At 40.7% G+C, this 17,386-nt stretch overlaps 1 protein-coding gene across 1 annotated transcript in view; it reads left to right on the forward strand.

The window, feature by feature from the left end:
* LOC134677397 (gelsolin, cytoplasmic-like) overlaps positions 1-16,936 on the forward strand; it is a 90,877-nt gene extending 73,941 nt beyond the window's left edge. Inside the window, exons 12-21 of the mRNA XM_063535850.1 lie at positions 169-304; positions 5,626-5,691; positions 6,608-6,680; positions 7,388-7,488; positions 8,323-8,448; positions 9,141-9,258; positions 10,722-10,870; positions 13,987-14,097; positions 15,184-15,309; positions 16,874-16,936. Coding sequence (XP_063391920.1) covers positions 169-304; positions 5,626-5,691; positions 6,608-6,680; positions 7,388-7,488; positions 8,323-8,448; positions 9,141-9,258; positions 10,722-10,870; positions 13,987-14,097; positions 15,184-15,309; positions 16,874-16,930 — 1,063 coding nt within the window. The 3' untranslated portion in view covers positions 16,931-16,936. The remainder of the gene's footprint in view (positions 1-168; positions 305-5,625; positions 5,692-6,607; positions 6,681-7,387; positions 7,489-8,322; positions 8,449-9,140; positions 9,259-10,721; positions 10,871-13,986; positions 14,098-15,183; positions 15,310-16,873) is intronic.
* Positions 16,937-17,386: the final 450 nt, after the last annotated feature.

A 17,386-nucleotide genomic window follows, 5' to 3' on the forward strand; every position in this document is an offset into this window, starting at 1 on the left:
CATAGTCATAGTCGATAAAAATGGAACCGTGCTGCGCCCGGAGTGCAGATTACTGTAATTTGTTTCATATTCGTTTCATTACATTTCATCTAAATCGGTTCATCGGTTCAAACGTGAAGGTACCAGACAGACATAGGACATAGAGTAATATAAGTAATTTGTCACCAGGCTATCAGGGGGTGAGCAAGAGGATATAACCGAGAAGATGGCCGAATCCCCAGCCCTGTACAGCTCAGAGTGTTACGTCGTCAAGTACCAGTGTAACGAGGAGAGTGAAGGAGCCTACGTCATCTACTGGTGGATTGTAAGTCTCTAAAACACATTAAAAAACCGGGCAAGTGCGAGTCGGACTCGCGCACGAAGGGTTCCGTACCATAATGCAAAAAAAAGCAAAAAAAAAGGAAAAAAAAAAACGGTCACCCATCCAAGTATTGACCACTGCCGACGTTGCTTAACTTTGGTCAAAAATCACGTTTGTTGTATGGGAGCCCCATTTAAATCTTTATTTTATTCTGTTTTTAGTATTTGTTGTTATAGCGGCAACAGAAATACATCATCTGTGAAAATTTCAACTGTCTGGCTATCACGGTTCGTTGTCTAACTATCACAGCCTGGTGACAGACGGACGGACGGACGGACAGCGAAGTCTTAGTAATAGGGTCCCGTTTTACCCTTTGGGTACGGAACCCTAAAAATCAGTTAGTCTATCTATACTCTGTATCTTCACGTATATAAATAAACATTTATTAGTTAATACAACCAAAATACAAAACCACCTGGATCAGTCCCTGAACGACCAGACTTTAACCTATATTATTTTATCATGTAATGTTTTCATCTACCCTCAACTGGCGTAAGAAGCCATTTGAGAGTAGATTTTGTTTACTCTTTTTAGGGTTCCGTACCCAAAGGGTAAAATGGGACCCTATTACTAAGACTCTGCTGTCCGTCAGTCCGTCCGTCCGTCCGTCTGTCTGTCACCAGGCTGTATCTCACGAACCGTGATAGCTAGACAGTTGAAATTTTCACAGATGATGTATTTCTGTTGCCGCTATAACAACAAATACTAAAAACAGAATAAAATAAAGATTTAAGAGGGGCTCCCATACAACAAACGTAATTTTTGACCAAAGTTAAGCAACGTCGGGAGGGGTCAGTACTTGGATGGGTGACCGTTTTTTTTTTTGCTTTCTTTTTTGTTTTTTTTTTTGCATTATGGTACGGAACCCTTCGTGCGCGAGTCCGACTCGCACTTGCCCGGTTTTTTAAATACCTAAAGATACAGACTATAGTTTAGAGTTTTTTTTTCCCTAGCCTATTAAAGTGTCCCACTGCTGGGCAAAGGCCTCTCCCCTTAATTTCCACGACTCCCGATTTGGTGCTTCCTCCGGCCAGTTGTTCAGGAAGATGTCCAGGTCATCCCGCCATCTCCGTTTGGGCCTACCGCGGCCACGTCCCTCTACCGGCATCCACTGGGTGGCTAAGCTAGCCCACCTTTCCGAATGAATGCGGCAGACGTGACCGCGACTAGTTAGAGTTAGACCAAGAAAACTCTGCAACGATTTTGATGCTACGCAGTGCAAGTAGCAGAAGTTCTAAGGTCCTGTTTTCTAAGGGGACCTTGCATTTTGGAGACAAAGCAAACCGCTTGGAACAGGTGTTTCTGGGGGTGATCTGAGCCGATTAAGCCCGGTTGCCAAGAGGTTCCACCCAGCAGGTGGGCAGGGGAGGGGGGGCAAATGTGGCTCCGGCGCGCCTCACTCTAAGCTATATATCTGCATACATCTAGCAACTATATCAAGTTTGGTGTCTTTTTCGTGTAATTCGAGGATGAAGAATTCATTTCTGTGACTAAATTTTCACTCTTCCATACAAAAAAATCGAGAAATTAAAAATTCAAAAAAAATCTTTTCACTTCTTTTTTCGAAAATCTTCTACAAAATTAAAACTATGAGGATTTGCTCTAGAAAAAAAATACCTGTGAATAGCCCAGTTATCCTACTATATAGAATAGTAAACTTGTTAAACATTTTTTTTTCATAACTCTGATAAAAAAAATGTTTTGTGTCGCGCGGCGTACCTGCATTGTAAGAGCGGTATGCAGCGTTTAGGATTTTTAAGTATGTTTCGATGGTTTCTGATAAGTTGTTATTCTTCTGGTTGTAGAAAATTACTTCTGGACGTGATATATATACAAATATAAATTAAACGTATAAATATAGATGTTGGGAAAACTTTCGCCAATAGAGTTATTATAAATGTGATAAAATTAACAAAGCAGATGTTTGATTAAAATGCGGGTTAAAATACGAGTAAGATATATATTGTTCGCAATTGCCACTACATGCCCATGGGTCCGTGCATTTTAGTTTTTTCTTAACGCAGTTGCACCTCCCTGTCCATTTTGTTTTGCAGCGGCAACGAATAAGCTCTAAACAAGCAGCAGCCGCCGCAGGTAGGCTTGTACAAATGGGCTCCCAATAACCATTTTGTTTGGACCAGCTCCAGTCAGCAGGACATGGAAGCTGTTGCTGAGGGGCTATAATCTGTCCCCAAACATAGCCTCCTTGGTAAACTGCACGGAGAAATATGTTTACGTGGGTAGGGCATCTTCCATTGGATGCAGATTCTCTAACTGAAGATTTTTTTTTGTAAAAAGTACTTTTTGGCACTCTTTTGCACTCGTACTTGTACCTGATGTACTCGTAAAATCAGTAACAAAATACTATGCATTTTGTTAAAATAACGTCTAGGGGCCAATTCACACCTCGTAATTCAAATCTGTCCATACTTACTATTGTAAGACTCTTACTTGCCATACAAGACAATAACAATTTTTATCAATATTGGCAATGCCTGCTCAATATTGCCTTGTTTGCCGTATTTAAACCCCTCCGTTACGGCAGGATATACGCTCCAAGCTTGAAATACGCTTTTTTCCCTGTCCATACAAAAAAGAAACAGTGTCGCAACCTGAAAAGGTGTGGAAGAATGACAAGACTTCTGACCTTTCTGGTCCTGTAAAATAAATTATATATCTATGCGTTACAAATAAAATCATATATTTAAAGAAAGTTTGCAGCTCTTGACCAATTGCCCTGGTGAGCTGTCTCGTATACTGCGGTGACATATTTATTTTATTTACAATTAATGGAGGATTGGCACAGGAAAGAATCACCTGTTCCTCTCGTGCCATGCTATTGCATTTTCTTAAGCTAACGTTTGTAGTTCTTCCATTAATTGTAAATAAAATAAATAAATATGTCACCGCAATAAGAGACAGGTCAACTGGGCTAATGGTCACGTGCTGCAAACTTTCTTTAAATATATGATTTTATTTGTAACTCATAGATATATGATTTATTTTACAGGACCAGAAAGGATAGTAGTCTTGCCATTCTTCCACGCCTTTTCAGGTTACAACACAGTTTCTTTTGTGTGTGGAAAGGGAAAAAAAGCGTATTTCAAGCTTAAAGCGCATATCCTGCTGTAACGGAGGGCCTTCTTCTTCGTTACACTCTTGATAGAGTGGTCGTGGCCATTATGAAAACTTTTGAGCGACTCATTTAACGACACGTCGCCATTCCTCCCGTAGAGCTGCTTTCTGTAAGCATTCGCTTACTGTGACCGACACACTGATTTGGTTTGGTCAGTACATCTCATTAGAGATCTTCCCCTAGCCCTGTCACCTCCTACTCTTTCTTGCACAACTAGACGTTCTGTAGAGGTTCCGTCTCGACGAGACACGTGTCGAAAGAAGTTGAGTACCGAGTTTTGCCCGTAGAAAGCAACCGCTCTTTAATGCCAAGCTCCTCAATAATTGATGCTCAGTCCATGATATGCCCAGCATTCGTCTCCAGCACCACATCTCTAGTGCATTCACTTTCTGTTTTTCGGATGCCCTTAGTGTCCATGTGAGACATACAGCATACAGAAAAGTGGGAAATATGAGGGATCTGACAATCCTGGTTTTAGTGGTCCTTGTAATGTTCCGGAGGGATTTAAATACGGTAAGCAAAACAACATTGAGCAGCCAATTTTGGAAAAAAATGTTATTGTCTTGTATGACAAGTAAGAGTCTTACAATATTAAATCTGAACAGATTTGAATTACGAGATGTGAATTGGTCCTTAGACATTATTTTGATACTATGCATTGTGTTACAGTGTTCGGATCAGGTACAAGTACAAGTGTAAAAGAGTGCCGAAAAGTACTTTTTACAAAAAATAATCTTCAGTTAGAGAATCTGCCTCCAATGGAAGATGCGCTACCTACGTAAACATATTCTCCGTGCAGTTTACCAAGGAGGCTATGTTTGGGGACAGATTATAGCCCCTCAGCAACAGCTTCCATGTCCTGCTGACTGGAGCTGGTCCAAACAAAATGGTTATTGGGAGCATATATGTACAAGCCTACCTGCGGCGGCTGCTGCTTGTTTAGAGCTTATTCGTTGCCGCTGCAAAACAAAATGCGCAGGGAGGTGCAACTGCGTTAAGAAAAAACTAAAATGCACGGACCCATGGGCATATAGTGGCAATTGCGAACAATATATATCTTACTCGTATTTTAACCCGCATTTTAATCAAACATCTGCTTTGTTAATTTTATCACATTTATAATAACTCTATTGGTGAAAGTTTTCCCAACATCTATATTTATACATTTAATTTATATTTGTATATATATCACGTCCAGAAGTAATTTTCTACAACCAGAAGAATAACAACTTATCAGAAACCATCGAAACATACTTAAAAATCCTAAACGCTGCATACCGCTCTTACAATGCAGGTACGCCGCGCGACACAAAACATTTTTTTTATCAGAGTTATGAAAAAAAAATGTTTAACAAGTTTACTATTCTATATAGTAGGATAACTGGGCTATTCACAGGTATTTTTTTTCTAGAGCAAATCCTCATAGTTTTAATTTTGTAGAGGATTTTCGAAAAAAAAAGTGAAAAGATTTTTTTGGAATTTTTAATTTCTCGATTTTTTTGTATGGAAGAGTGAAAATTTAGTCACAGAAATGAATTTTTCATCCTCGAATTACACGAAAAAGACACCAAACTTGATATACTTGCTAGATGTATGCAGATATATAGCTTAGAGTGAGGCGCGCCGGAGCCACTTTTGCCCCCCCTCCCCTGCCCACCTGCTGGGTGGAACCTCTTGGCAACCGGGCTTAATCGGCTCAGATCATCCCCAGGAACACCTGTTCCAAGCGGTTTGCTTTGTCTCCAAAATGCAAGGTGGTGGACCTTAGAACCCCAGCTAAAGTGTTACTTAAACATCATAATTCCATAGAAGCTTTTTTTTGGTCTAAGTTAAGACTTCAATTGGTCTAACTCTAGAAACTCACTCACGTTACAATAATATTAAAATTCAAGCTGAACCCCCGACGGAAGAGGGGTGTTACATTATAAGTTTGACAGCTATATGTGTATGTGAAAGCTGTAAGTAAAAAAACCCCTATTACTTTGAAATAAAGTTCAAAATCAGATAGGAAGTACCCTCTGCCTTATGAAGGCTTAATTGATATATGAACATTAGCGGAGTATTTAATAACTAACAATATTAACAGCGGTACGTGAATGATCTTTATTGGGTATTATTTCCATTTTAGGGTAAAGATGCAACTACTGATGACAAAAAAGCGGCGCGCGAACTGGCCACAGACTTAGAGATTGAGGTAAGAACATATATACAGTGTGAAAAGATAAGTCGGGCCCTGGAGGGAAACTACCTTAAATCCTTAAGCTGGCTCATTTTACTTAAAGGAGACATTCCTTTATTTTTAAAAGGAAACAAAACTGCATTCGAAGATTTTCTAAAATTCGCTTGCCTCGCCCGGGACTCGAACTGACTAAAAATTCAAAAAAATAAACACTCGCAATTTTATTCTACTAGTCGATACAGTTAATGTTAATGATAACATTTCTCCAAGAAACATTAGGTCTTACACTCGTCTGTCGTATAAAATATCCTATTTAAAAGTACTAAATAAGTATTAGATTATATATTTAATATTTTTAGTACCCAAGATTTTTTTAGACAAGCCAAATTGAAGAAAAAAGAAAAATCTTTAAATGCAATTTGTTTCTTTTTAAAAATAAAGGAATAAGTATCTCCTTTAAGTAAAATTAGCCAGATCCTTAAGGATTTAAGGTAGTTTCCCTCCAGGGCCCGACTTATCTTCCCACACTGTATATATACTCTATAGATAGCTCTATAGAAGAAAACCTGCCGACTGCGCCACTTAAATATTACAACTAGTTTATAAAATGAATATAAATCTAATAACAAAAGCAAAAAAATAAAAATATCTATCAAAATTTCGCTCCCTTGGAAAGGTGCCCATCACGCAGGCAGTGTTCCCGCGCTGGATTGCTATGGCCAATCTTTGACGCCAAAAGCGATTCGTTAATATCAACTAAATTAATAGGTTAATTAATTAGGCTTTACAGCTCTTTATTTTGACGTTACACAAGTTTAATTTATTTTTGTCTAGTAATTATAGCAATAAACATGATGGTAATCGCTTACCATCAGGTGATCCGTCTACTCGTTTGCCTCCTATATCATGTAAAAAACATACTTTTTTTCAGTTGGACGAAACAGTCACGGTAGTCAAAGTACCTCATGGGAAGGAACCAAAACATTTCTTAAGTATTTTCCATGGTAAGAACATTTATCTGTCGTCGACCGGAAATGCCAATATTACCATAAAGGGGCCCACTGATTAAGAGCCAACAGGAGTGGTCTTTTCTCCATATAAACGTACTCGACTGTTTCCTCCGTGGATTTTGATACTAGAGCAATGATTTTTTCAACCCAGATTAATATTGTCATTTTCTGTGTCGGACCGTTTTGCTTTTTTTGATATTTTTATTTTTTAAGGCGCTAGAGCCCTTCAAAAATTGCCAAAATGGTCTAATTGACTATGTCACAATGAGATGCGTAGTATTCAAAACTGATATCAATTAGCCAAAAAAACAAAACGGTCCGATACAGATAATTTCATAATCATTTAGATTTCTAAGTTTGGTTAGGATTGGTTAAGTTTTAGGGGAGGAAACAGTCGAGTACGAAACCGCGGTTTTTGAGATTTTTACGCGGAATTTTTCGCTTTATCCTTATCGCACTAGTTTTAGGAGCCGCTTCCGTTAGCGAGACGTATATTTACCTAAAATATTTAAAACTCAGCTCCTGTTTCGTCTTAACAGTCCGCCGGACGGTATCGGCCTGTCAGAACAAAATTTTGACAGTTCCGAATAACTGACAGGCCGATACCGTCCGGCGGACTGTCAGTGGACCCCTTAAGTGAGTTCCTGTGCTGCCCCCTATAGTTCAGGCACGTTCCCTATTAAATGTTTTACGTATTTCAGGCAATTTAAGCATTTTCTACGGAGGTAAGGATGTGGACTACGCTCCTGTCAACTCCAGTAACAAGACCTCTGATGAAGACGCATTCGTTCGGCTTTTCAGGGTGAGGGAATATTTCATTACCACATAGTCATTTTACCCTATACACATAAGACATAACACTCACACGTACACCTACATATACATCCCATAAAGTAATAAGTGCTTAGAGTTAGGCCAAGAATAGTCTGCAATTACTTTTTTGACATGCGTTTTCGATTCGTGTATACCTAAAAAAAAAAATTATATGAAAAATAAATGATAAGACAATTTTTGAAATAAAAAAGGGGTTTATTCAGAGGTAGGTACTTAACATGTACTTTCATCTGTTATTTAAATTATATCTTGAAGTCGCGGAAACTGGGTCCAGGCGTGGTCGGGCTTCAGATTTTAATCCCTACGTACGTAAGTACCATCACGCTCCGCTATTGTTGCGTCATTTAGGGTCCTAGCTAAATTGGTTGTTCAACACGTACACTAGAGAAAATCCAATTAAGCAAGAGCCCCAAATGGCATAACAATCCCGTGTGGCGACTGTACATACGTTCGATTTCCGACGTGGTACATAAAATGGGTACATTACACCATTGTATAGTTCGTAGGTTTCTAATAGAGCCCGAGCTAATCCTATTGTCTATTGTTAAATAAAACCGCTCGTGCCAGGTGCTACAACCACCTGCATAAAAAATACTGTACTTCGGTTACTGAGTGCCGGCGAGTCGAACGCTACAGAAACAGTCTAAAATGTGTGATCGAGATGCGTAACAAAGGCGCGTTATCGGAGAGCGCACCTACACTGGTTCTTTGACCGTTGGACTAGCCCGCGCTCAGGTAGCAAACAATTATTCAGAGCACCCACTGCATGCAGTGTTGTAATTTACCGTTTCGTCGGTTACAGGCGCAAGGAACGACAGAAGGGGTGGACACGAGATTCGTACAAGTGGTCAAAAGTCCCGACACGTTTCAAGATGATGGAGTGTTTGTGTTGGACACGCCTGACGTGGTCTACTGTTGGTATGGAAAGGTGAGGAGTTTTACGTTAGTATGTACAGGTTTAGGAATAATGAACCTTTTTAACCCTTTACCGCATACGAAGCCATATATGGCGGATATGATATTCAACTCTATTGAGAGCTATTAAGGTTTAAAATTAAACAAATATGTTTTATTATATGCAGTAAGGGGGCAAGAACGCTAAACGCTTCACACACCTTAGGGCTCATTTAGATGGTGCGAGAAGTCGCATGCTAGTTTCATTACATTGCGGTTTTTGATCGGTCGGTTGAATTATACGTAACCAATAGTCCGCAATGTAACTCTAACTACAATCGCATGTGAGTTCGCGCGCGGTCTGAATCATCTCTAATTCAGCAACTGTCCCCAGAAATGCAATGCAGCAATATGAGGAAATATCAATCAGATATCAACGTATAGCTGCGATCCTATCATTGGTTCCAGAATTAATTTAGGTGTTTAATCGCTTTAGTGTTAAAAAAACGTAGGTACCTAGTCGGTTTTAGAGCTCTTTAACATTCGGTCCAAAGTAAGCAAAGCTAAAATACGGTAAACGTACTGGTGCTCGACGCGGTCCCAGTACATATCATCTTGAAACTTAAGTGATTGTCAATAGAGGTGACAGCATGGTGTCATCTATTGGCCATTAGCATGTCGAGCACTACTACGTTTACTAAGTAAAAGCTAAAATACTTTTTTCAGGACGCGTTGCCGTTAGAGCGTGAATACGGGTCGAACTGCGCTCAGAAACTTGCTGACGGTAAAGAATGCCAGGAGGTGGAGCAAGGTGAAGAGCCTGACCAGTTCTGGGATGCTCTAGGTAAGGGCAGGGGTGCGAAACTCCTGACTTCGGTCAAACTCGGCTCCACTCGGCTCAGCATTGCTCCGAGCAATTATTAGGGTTGGCACCATTTGACTTCCTTTTTCGTGCACGACCACAGATAGCAATGTACAAATTGCAGAAATTGCAGAAATGTTCTCGGAAATTTCAGAGAAATTACATGAAAGAAACTTAGAAAGTTCTCTGTGAGAATATTCCCATGAGAACTTTAACGTTTTGTGTAATATATACGAGTAATATTACACGCCACATAACAGTAAAGCGGGCAGGCGAAATATTTAAAATGGCATGTGTCTACGTCGGTCTTGACACGATTAGATTGTTTATTAAATTTAAGTTCCAGATATTATTCTTTATAGAAGATTCGCAACTTAAGAAACTTCTCCTCGGTGCATTGCTAACCACAGATAAGATAATCACTTGAATTTTGACAACCCTAAATAGCCGAAAGGGATAGTGCCATATGTTAGAAAGGGACAGCATGATTCGACCCTGAACCGCTGTCAAACTTCGGTTTTGTAGGAAATTTCCTTTCTGTACGGTAGTACTATTAATTATTCTGTGTTAAGGGCACAGAAATAGTAATACGTCGGCAATACTGAAAGTTTCTGTATTCTTATGAGACGACTTACTTTTTCTAAGTGGCTAGTCCAGGAATTTTCAGTATGCCCTACTATGGTAGTAGTACTACCGTACAGAAAGGAAACTTCCTACAAAACCAAAGTTTGACAGCGGTTCATGGTCGAATCATGATGTCCCTTTTTAATATATGGCAGTATCCGTTTCGGCTATTTAGGGTTGTCAAAATTCAAGCCATTATCTTATCTGTGGTCGTGCACGCAAAGGGAAGTCAAGTTGTGTCAACTCTAAAAATTGCTCGGAGCAATGCTGAGCCGAACGGAGCCGAGTTTGCCCGAAGGGTGGAGTTTCGCACCCCTGGTTTAGTGTGTAATTTGATAAGGTTTTGTGTAACCCGTGCGAAGCCAGGGTGGGTCGCTAGTAAAGTATAAATACTGTAAATAGGTACCTTAAGATATCATTTTCTTTTTTAATTCCTCTTTCTTTGAAGGTTGCCCAGAGGAGGGTGTATATTACAAGCTTTTATTTAGTTTCACCTGACCGTTGTCTGTCTGTCTGTCTGTGTGTACTCAAATCTTGCAAGTTAAATTTGATCCACTTCCCGGTTTCCGATTGAGCTGAAATTTTGCATGCATGTATAAATCGGATAACAATGCAATATTATGGCACCATCGAGCTGATCTGATGATGGAGACAGGAGGTGGCCATAGGAACTCTGTGATGAAACAACATAACCTAATTGTGTTAGGGGTTTTTAGAATTGTCTCGATGAGTATTAGTTGTCTGTCGTAAGAAAAGTACAGTCAGCGATAAAAGCTTGTACCAAAAATGAAATTTTTGCCAAAAACGTATTTCTTCTTCAGGGGGAATAGCAGAAGAGAAGGAAGACGCTTCAGGCTGGACACTGGAAGTGAACAGGCGTGTAACGGCACCGCCCACTTTGACAACTGTCAGTGTTTCTGTCACCGGGAAAATCAAGTTTGAAGAGTTGCCTCTGGACTATAAGCAAGAGGTCAGTGTTGTATGGATCAGGTTGGACCTTGATAAAGATAAGATAAAAGATAAAAATAATTTTTAAGAAAAAAAAACCGACTTCCATGGGGGCCGATGAAAGATTACTGTAGATGGTACACTATGTAGAAAAGGAGGTAAAACCACCCACTTTTCTACTAGCATTTCGCTTCTGTATAATGGCTCCTCTACAGGATGGGCCAACGCCGGCCACTCCAAGGGACGCAGCCATGCGGTAGAATGAGATAGCAATATCACTTGCTCCCTCTAACGCATAAATGCGTCCCTTGGAGTGGCCGGCGTTGGCCCATCGTGAAGAGGAGCCATGAGGGTCGTAGTTCTAGCCTAACCTAACCCACTCCTCAGATAGCAGTTCGGTTCTGTGCGGATCGCAGTTCGAACCTAATCAAACCCACTTTTCAAGTAGCATTTCGTTTCTGTAAGGCTCGCAGTTCTAACCTAACCTAATCCTTGTTTGGTTCTGTGAGGATCGCAGTTCAAACCTAACCTAACCCACTTAATGGCGCATGCCGTGCGGTGTACGGGGGTTTAAGCGGGAGGGGCTAGTAAGATTGGCATCATCGTACTTTATACCTACATTAATTTTATGGTAGGTAATCATAGTTGTTTATTTAGTTAAGGTATCATAGTGGTTTTCTGGATCAAGGTCCGGGTCCGAGTCCGGGTCCGGGTCCGGGTCCGAGTCCGGGTCCGAGTCCGGGTCCGAGTCCGGGTCCGTGTCCGGGTCCGAGACCGGGTCCGAGTCCGGGTCCGAGTCCGGTTCCGAGTCCGAGTCCGAATCCGGGTCCGAGTCCAGGTCCGGGTCCAAACCGGATCCGGGTCCGAACCGGATCCGGGTATGAGTCCGAGACCGGGTCCCAGTCCAAGTCAAAATCGAAATTCGTAATCACCAAACGTGTACCATGCGTCATTGAAGAGTTCTGTTCTGGTCATCATCAGCAGTTCCACTTCATCAAATGCGACAGTTTTTAATGTAAATGCTCGATTTTATGATGAAAATACAAAAAAATCTATACGTATGCCTTTAATATTTGAGGAGTTCCCTCGATTCCTTATGGATCCCATCATCAGAACTCGAGCTTGACATAAATGTGGCTTAAAAACTTAACTTGCTTAACGAACATAACGAAAAGGAAAAATCGCCAAACGTGAACTATGCGTCGTTTAAGAGTTCTGTTCTGATCATCATCAGCAGTTCCACTTCATCAAATGCAACAGTTTTTAATGAAAATGCTTGATTTTCTAATGTAAATACAAAAATCTCTATACGCATGCCTTTAAGATTTGAGGAGTTCCCTTGATTCCTCATGGATCCCATCATCAGAACTCGAGCTTCACAAAAATGTGGCTTAAAAACTTAACTTGCTTAACAAACATAACGACGAGGACAAATCGCCAACCGTGAACTATGCGTCGTTGAAGAGTTCTGTTCTGATCATCATCAGCAGTTCCACTTCATCAAATGCAACAGTTTTTAATGAAAATGCTTGATTTTCTGATGTAAATAGAAAAATCTCTATACGCATGCCTTTAAGATTTGAGGAGTTCCCTTGATTCCTCATGGATCCCATCATTAGAACTCGAGCTTGACAAAAATGTGGCTTAAAAACTTAACTTGCTTAACAAACATAACGAAGAGGACAAATCGCCAACCGTGAACTATGCGGCGTTAAAGAGTTCCGTTCTGATCATCATCAGCAGTTCCACTTCATCAAATGTCACTTTTTTGGGTGTATATGCTTGATTTGTTGATAAAAACCCAAAAATCACTATATGTATGCCTTTAAGATTTGAGGAGTTCCCTCGATTCCTCATGGATCCCATCATCAGAACTGAGTTTTGACAAAAACGGGACCAATCTGTATGCATATACATTCAATCAAAAAAAGAATTTTCAAAATCGATCTAGTAATGTCGGAGATATGGAGTAACAAACATAAAAAAAAATAAAAATAAAAAAAATAAAAAAAAACATACAACCGAATTGATAACCTCCTTCTTTGAGATTTGGAAGTCGGTTAAAAAAGTTTATTCAAGTAGGCATATTACAAGAGAGAGAAGAGGGAGAAGTGGGAGTGGGAGTCGGAAGGGGTAGACCTCGGCGGACTTTCTCTGATCAGATCGGGGAAATCCTGAAGAAAGGCCAGGTCAAGAGCACCCTAAACCGGCGAGCGTGTATGAGGAATGTTATGAATGTGAAGGAAGCGAAAGAGGTATGTCAGCATCGTAGCAAGTGGAAATCCGTGGTCTCTGCCTACCCCTCCGGGAAATAGGCGTGATTATATGTATGTATGTATGTATGAACGTCAAATAAAGCTATACCGGCTCCAACCCTACACCTCTGCCTCGAGAAGATTCAAATCCCCCCTCGATTGGAGGAGAGTATCCCAATATGGGACCGGCAACAAGTGATATAAAATCGTGAACTTATCTTTTTTTTTTAACTCTTTACTGTGTTAATTTTTATATTATCTACTTGTTTGTTATACATATACTAAATTATAAACACAACATATAAATTTAATAAACATTAATTTCACTTAAAAACTACTAAATCTAAAACTATAAATTACATCTAAACCTAAACTTAAACTAACCTAAAAAACTATTCAAACAACCCACCCCGCATCGCCCCCGGCGCAAAGGTGCCCATCACACTTGCCGCGTTACCGCGTTGAACCGCGATGGACAACCTCTGCGCCAGGAACAACCCGGAGCGGGGGTCGAGACCCCTCTGCCGCAGGCGACGCCCCAGCTCCCCGAGAAAGGTTTTCGCCTCCGCGCACCAACACCCCGATGTATCCACAGCCAAGGGAACGAACAAGTAGTTCGTTAACCCCGAGTACTTGTCCCTCTTAAGGGACGCCGCCTGCTCAGCGGCTGCACCTGCCGACCTCACAGTGCGGCCAAGGTGCGTGGCGGCAAATGTGCTGACGCAGGTGGCGTCCCACAAAAGGCACTTTCCTTTCTCCCACGGCACCAGAGTCAAACCGTCCGGCCTTTTGCCATCTGACCGACTGAGGCCCGGCGGCTCCAGCACACACGGGACATTGGCTGAAACCAGCGCCCTTCGAACAGTGTCGTTTTTTTAAACAGGATCTCTCTGACGACGGAGTGTACGTTCTGGACACGGGTGAAGAGTTATATCTGTGGCAAGGCAAGAACATCCCTGAGCGCGTCAAGTCTGCCCGGGGTCAAATTATAGAGGTTAGTCTTATATCTATGTCGGCGGCCGATCGTAAGATCAGGCAGATCGTGAAATTCCTAGGCATATCGTGAAACGTGAAAATCACGGAAGAAAGAATGAGGGCGCCGCGCTCTGAAATCTTTGACTCGTTCCGTGAGTCGACGGAGCCCCGCGTGGCGGGGCTCCTATTTCTGGGCAGTTTGCCCTTCGGGCATCTGAAGTAACCTATCGTACCTATATTTTGGTTTAATGTGACTAATTGACTATCCTCAAAACAATACACAGGAATTACGATCTGCCTGATCTTACGATCGGCCGCCGACATCTATAACTTAACCTAGTTTAAAGTAGAGTCCGTCTAACCGTCTGCATTGATTCGAATAGAACAAAGTGAGCGAGATATATTTTAAACGCATTTTCATTTAAATTTTACATTAACGATGAGATATCCACACCTTTTCAAAAGCTATGCAGAGATTGCAGAGTTATCTTTGGGCCCACTCTAAACTAATGGCGTCACTAAGGCGTGGTCGCCATGTAAAGCTATGAACAATCCGACCAACCAGTAACAACTGGAGAGACGATAAGCTTGTCGTCTACAGTTCGTTTTTTTTAGCATTAGAAAAAAGGTAAACAACCTTGATGTGTCTTTTAATTGAAAAACACATTTTAAAAATAAGTTACAGCAAATATGTTACAATTATGAATCTAATACGATCATTTATATTCTTCTGCTTTCATACAGCTTGGCAAAAAAGAGTAGAAATTAAAAAGTGGCAACATTGTAGTGTCGTCCCTTTCAAACCAATTTATATAAGAAAACGGGACGACACTACAGTGTTGCCACTTTTTAATTTCTACTCTTTTTTGCCAAGCTGTAAGTAATAATTTTTGATTTTTAAACTTACCTTCATGCAAGTTCTTTCTAATGCTAAAAAAAAACGAACTATAAAGAGCTCTTTCGCGAGCGTTATCTGTCGGAAAAAAGGCAATCTTCGCTAGCCACGGCGAATTTCCACTACATGCCCGTTTAGAGAAATAAAAAAAGCGGTGAGTGGCTAATAGTTCAAAGACAATGTTTGTTATTATTAATGTATTTTGCACAGGAATACATAGCGGATGACGGGCTGGACCGCACAGTGGACTCCGCTATCGTGGTGACCGTCAAGCAGGGCGCGGAGCCCAAGGTCTTCAAGAGTCTCTTCCCTAGCTGGGAGGACGACATGTGGGACGTAAGTATTCAGTTGTTAAACAAGTTTTACCGGATTACAGCACCTGAGCTTTTAGTAATTTCAAAATTAGTAATTACACTTTTTTGCGTTCCTCTAAAGTCCTTGAGTGTGTATAGCGGATGACAGACTGGACACCACAGTCAGTGTTGCCAACTCGGATTTTGAAAAAATGCTAGACTAATGTCTAGATTATGCTAAAATTATGCCAAAGCTTTTTGAAATATGCTAAAATGTCACTTGAAATTAGACACTTAAAACACATACCTACATTTTTAAAATTTGTTGCCTTTTTCTACTGACAAGATCTGCTTGACCAACTTTATATAGTCCGTCGACGTCCATCCGTCCACAAAAGTCAAAATTCATATGAAAATATGAACCACATAAGGCGATGGCGCATATTGTTGCTGCCAAGTTGGTGCAAACTTGGCTTAGACTAAATTATGCTAAAAAATATGCCAGATGCTAAATGGAAAGTTTTGGTGCCAAAGCAAGTGAAAATATGCCAGATCTGGCATCATTTATGCCCAGTTGGCAACACTGACCACAGTGGACTCTGTGGTGACCATCAAGCAGGGCACGGAGACGAAGGTAGTTAAGAATTCTTCCCTGTTCGGCAATCCTATTGCAAACAGCTTGTAAAAGCTTGACATGAGGCTGATGGGATAGTTTGCGATGACCTCTGGGTCCTATAAAATAAAAATAAAAAAGCCCTTTATTCATTGTAAAGTGTTTACATAAAAAATTTAAAATAAAACTATGACTTATAATATGTGTTTTACTAATGAATCCCTAGTGGGTAAAGGCCTCCTCCATTGCTGCCCATTTGTCCCTGTCTTGTGCTGTCGCCATCCAGTCTGTGCCGGCTGTTCTTTTTAAGTCTTCCTCCCAACGCATTTGTGGTCTGCCCCGGCCTCTTTTGCCAAGTCTCTGGGTCCTATCTGGTTCATATTTCTTATAGATTATTGAGGATTACGATCAGACTCTATCGGCTCGATTCGGGAAATGAATTAGAGATTCACTAGATATGAAATAGTAAAGTTATGTGACGTTCCACGGCCAAAGGTACCTTATGACGACTGGCGCTTACGTCGCATAGCGCCGCAATAATATTGGAGCGACGTTATAATAGCGTAAGCGCCAACCGCCTTAAGGTACCTTTATACGTGGGACGTCACATATCTTTACTATATCGTATCTAGTTAATCCCTAATTCATTTCCCGAATCGCGCCGTATCCATTGTTTAGGGTCTTTTTCCTGTGAAAAGCTATGCAATAGTTGGATGTATTCAACATATCATTAGTTATTTCATTACACTATCATCTACTCATTTCCTCAAAGGTTAACTGGAAGAGATCCCATTCAGGGATAAGTTCGCCTTTGTTGTATTTAATTGACTCTGTAATTGTGTTTCTCGTGTTTATATTTCTATGTACAATAAAGTAAATACATACATACATACATACATACATACATCCTGGACTTGGATTGAAAAGCATACTGACTAGCTAATTGTATCAACTTGCGATAACATTTCATTTTTAACATTTGCGTTGTTCACAGAACCAAACTTCATACGAAGACCTGAAGAATGAAGCCATGGCAGCCAACTCTAAATAAAAAGCACATTATTTAAGCTAAGCATTTTTTTATTAACAGATTTATTACACTTACTAAATAAAATTAATATAAAATAAAAATGAGACTTTCATTTACATAAACCTACAGGGGGTTTTTCAGAGTTTAGCCAGATTTAAAAAGGTGAAAATAGGTCTTACTGAAACCGTTTGAGGGCCCCCCCACATCTGGCGTCTTTCGAGCGTCTGTCGGCGTCTGGTCAGCGCTATGGAAAATGACGTCGCTGCGCAGTTGTGTCGATGCTGCGTCGACGTTGCGTCGAGCAGCAGCCATAGAATTGTAGACGCCGACGCTCGAAAGACGCCAGATGTGGGGGGGCCCTTACAATTAAGCCAAAATCGCAAAAACAAAAAATGTATTCCATTACAAGCAATACAATATGGTTGGTCATAATAATAGTTGTACAAAATGACCTATATCCTCCTAAGGCTCATGGTC

The sequence above is a fragment of the Cydia fagiglandana genome, chromosome 26 (assembly GCF_963556715.1).
Source record: "Cydia fagiglandana chromosome 26, ilCydFagi1.1, whole genome shotgun sequence".
NCBI lineage: Eukaryota > Metazoa > Arthropoda > Insecta > Lepidoptera > Tortricidae > Cydia > Cydia fagiglandana.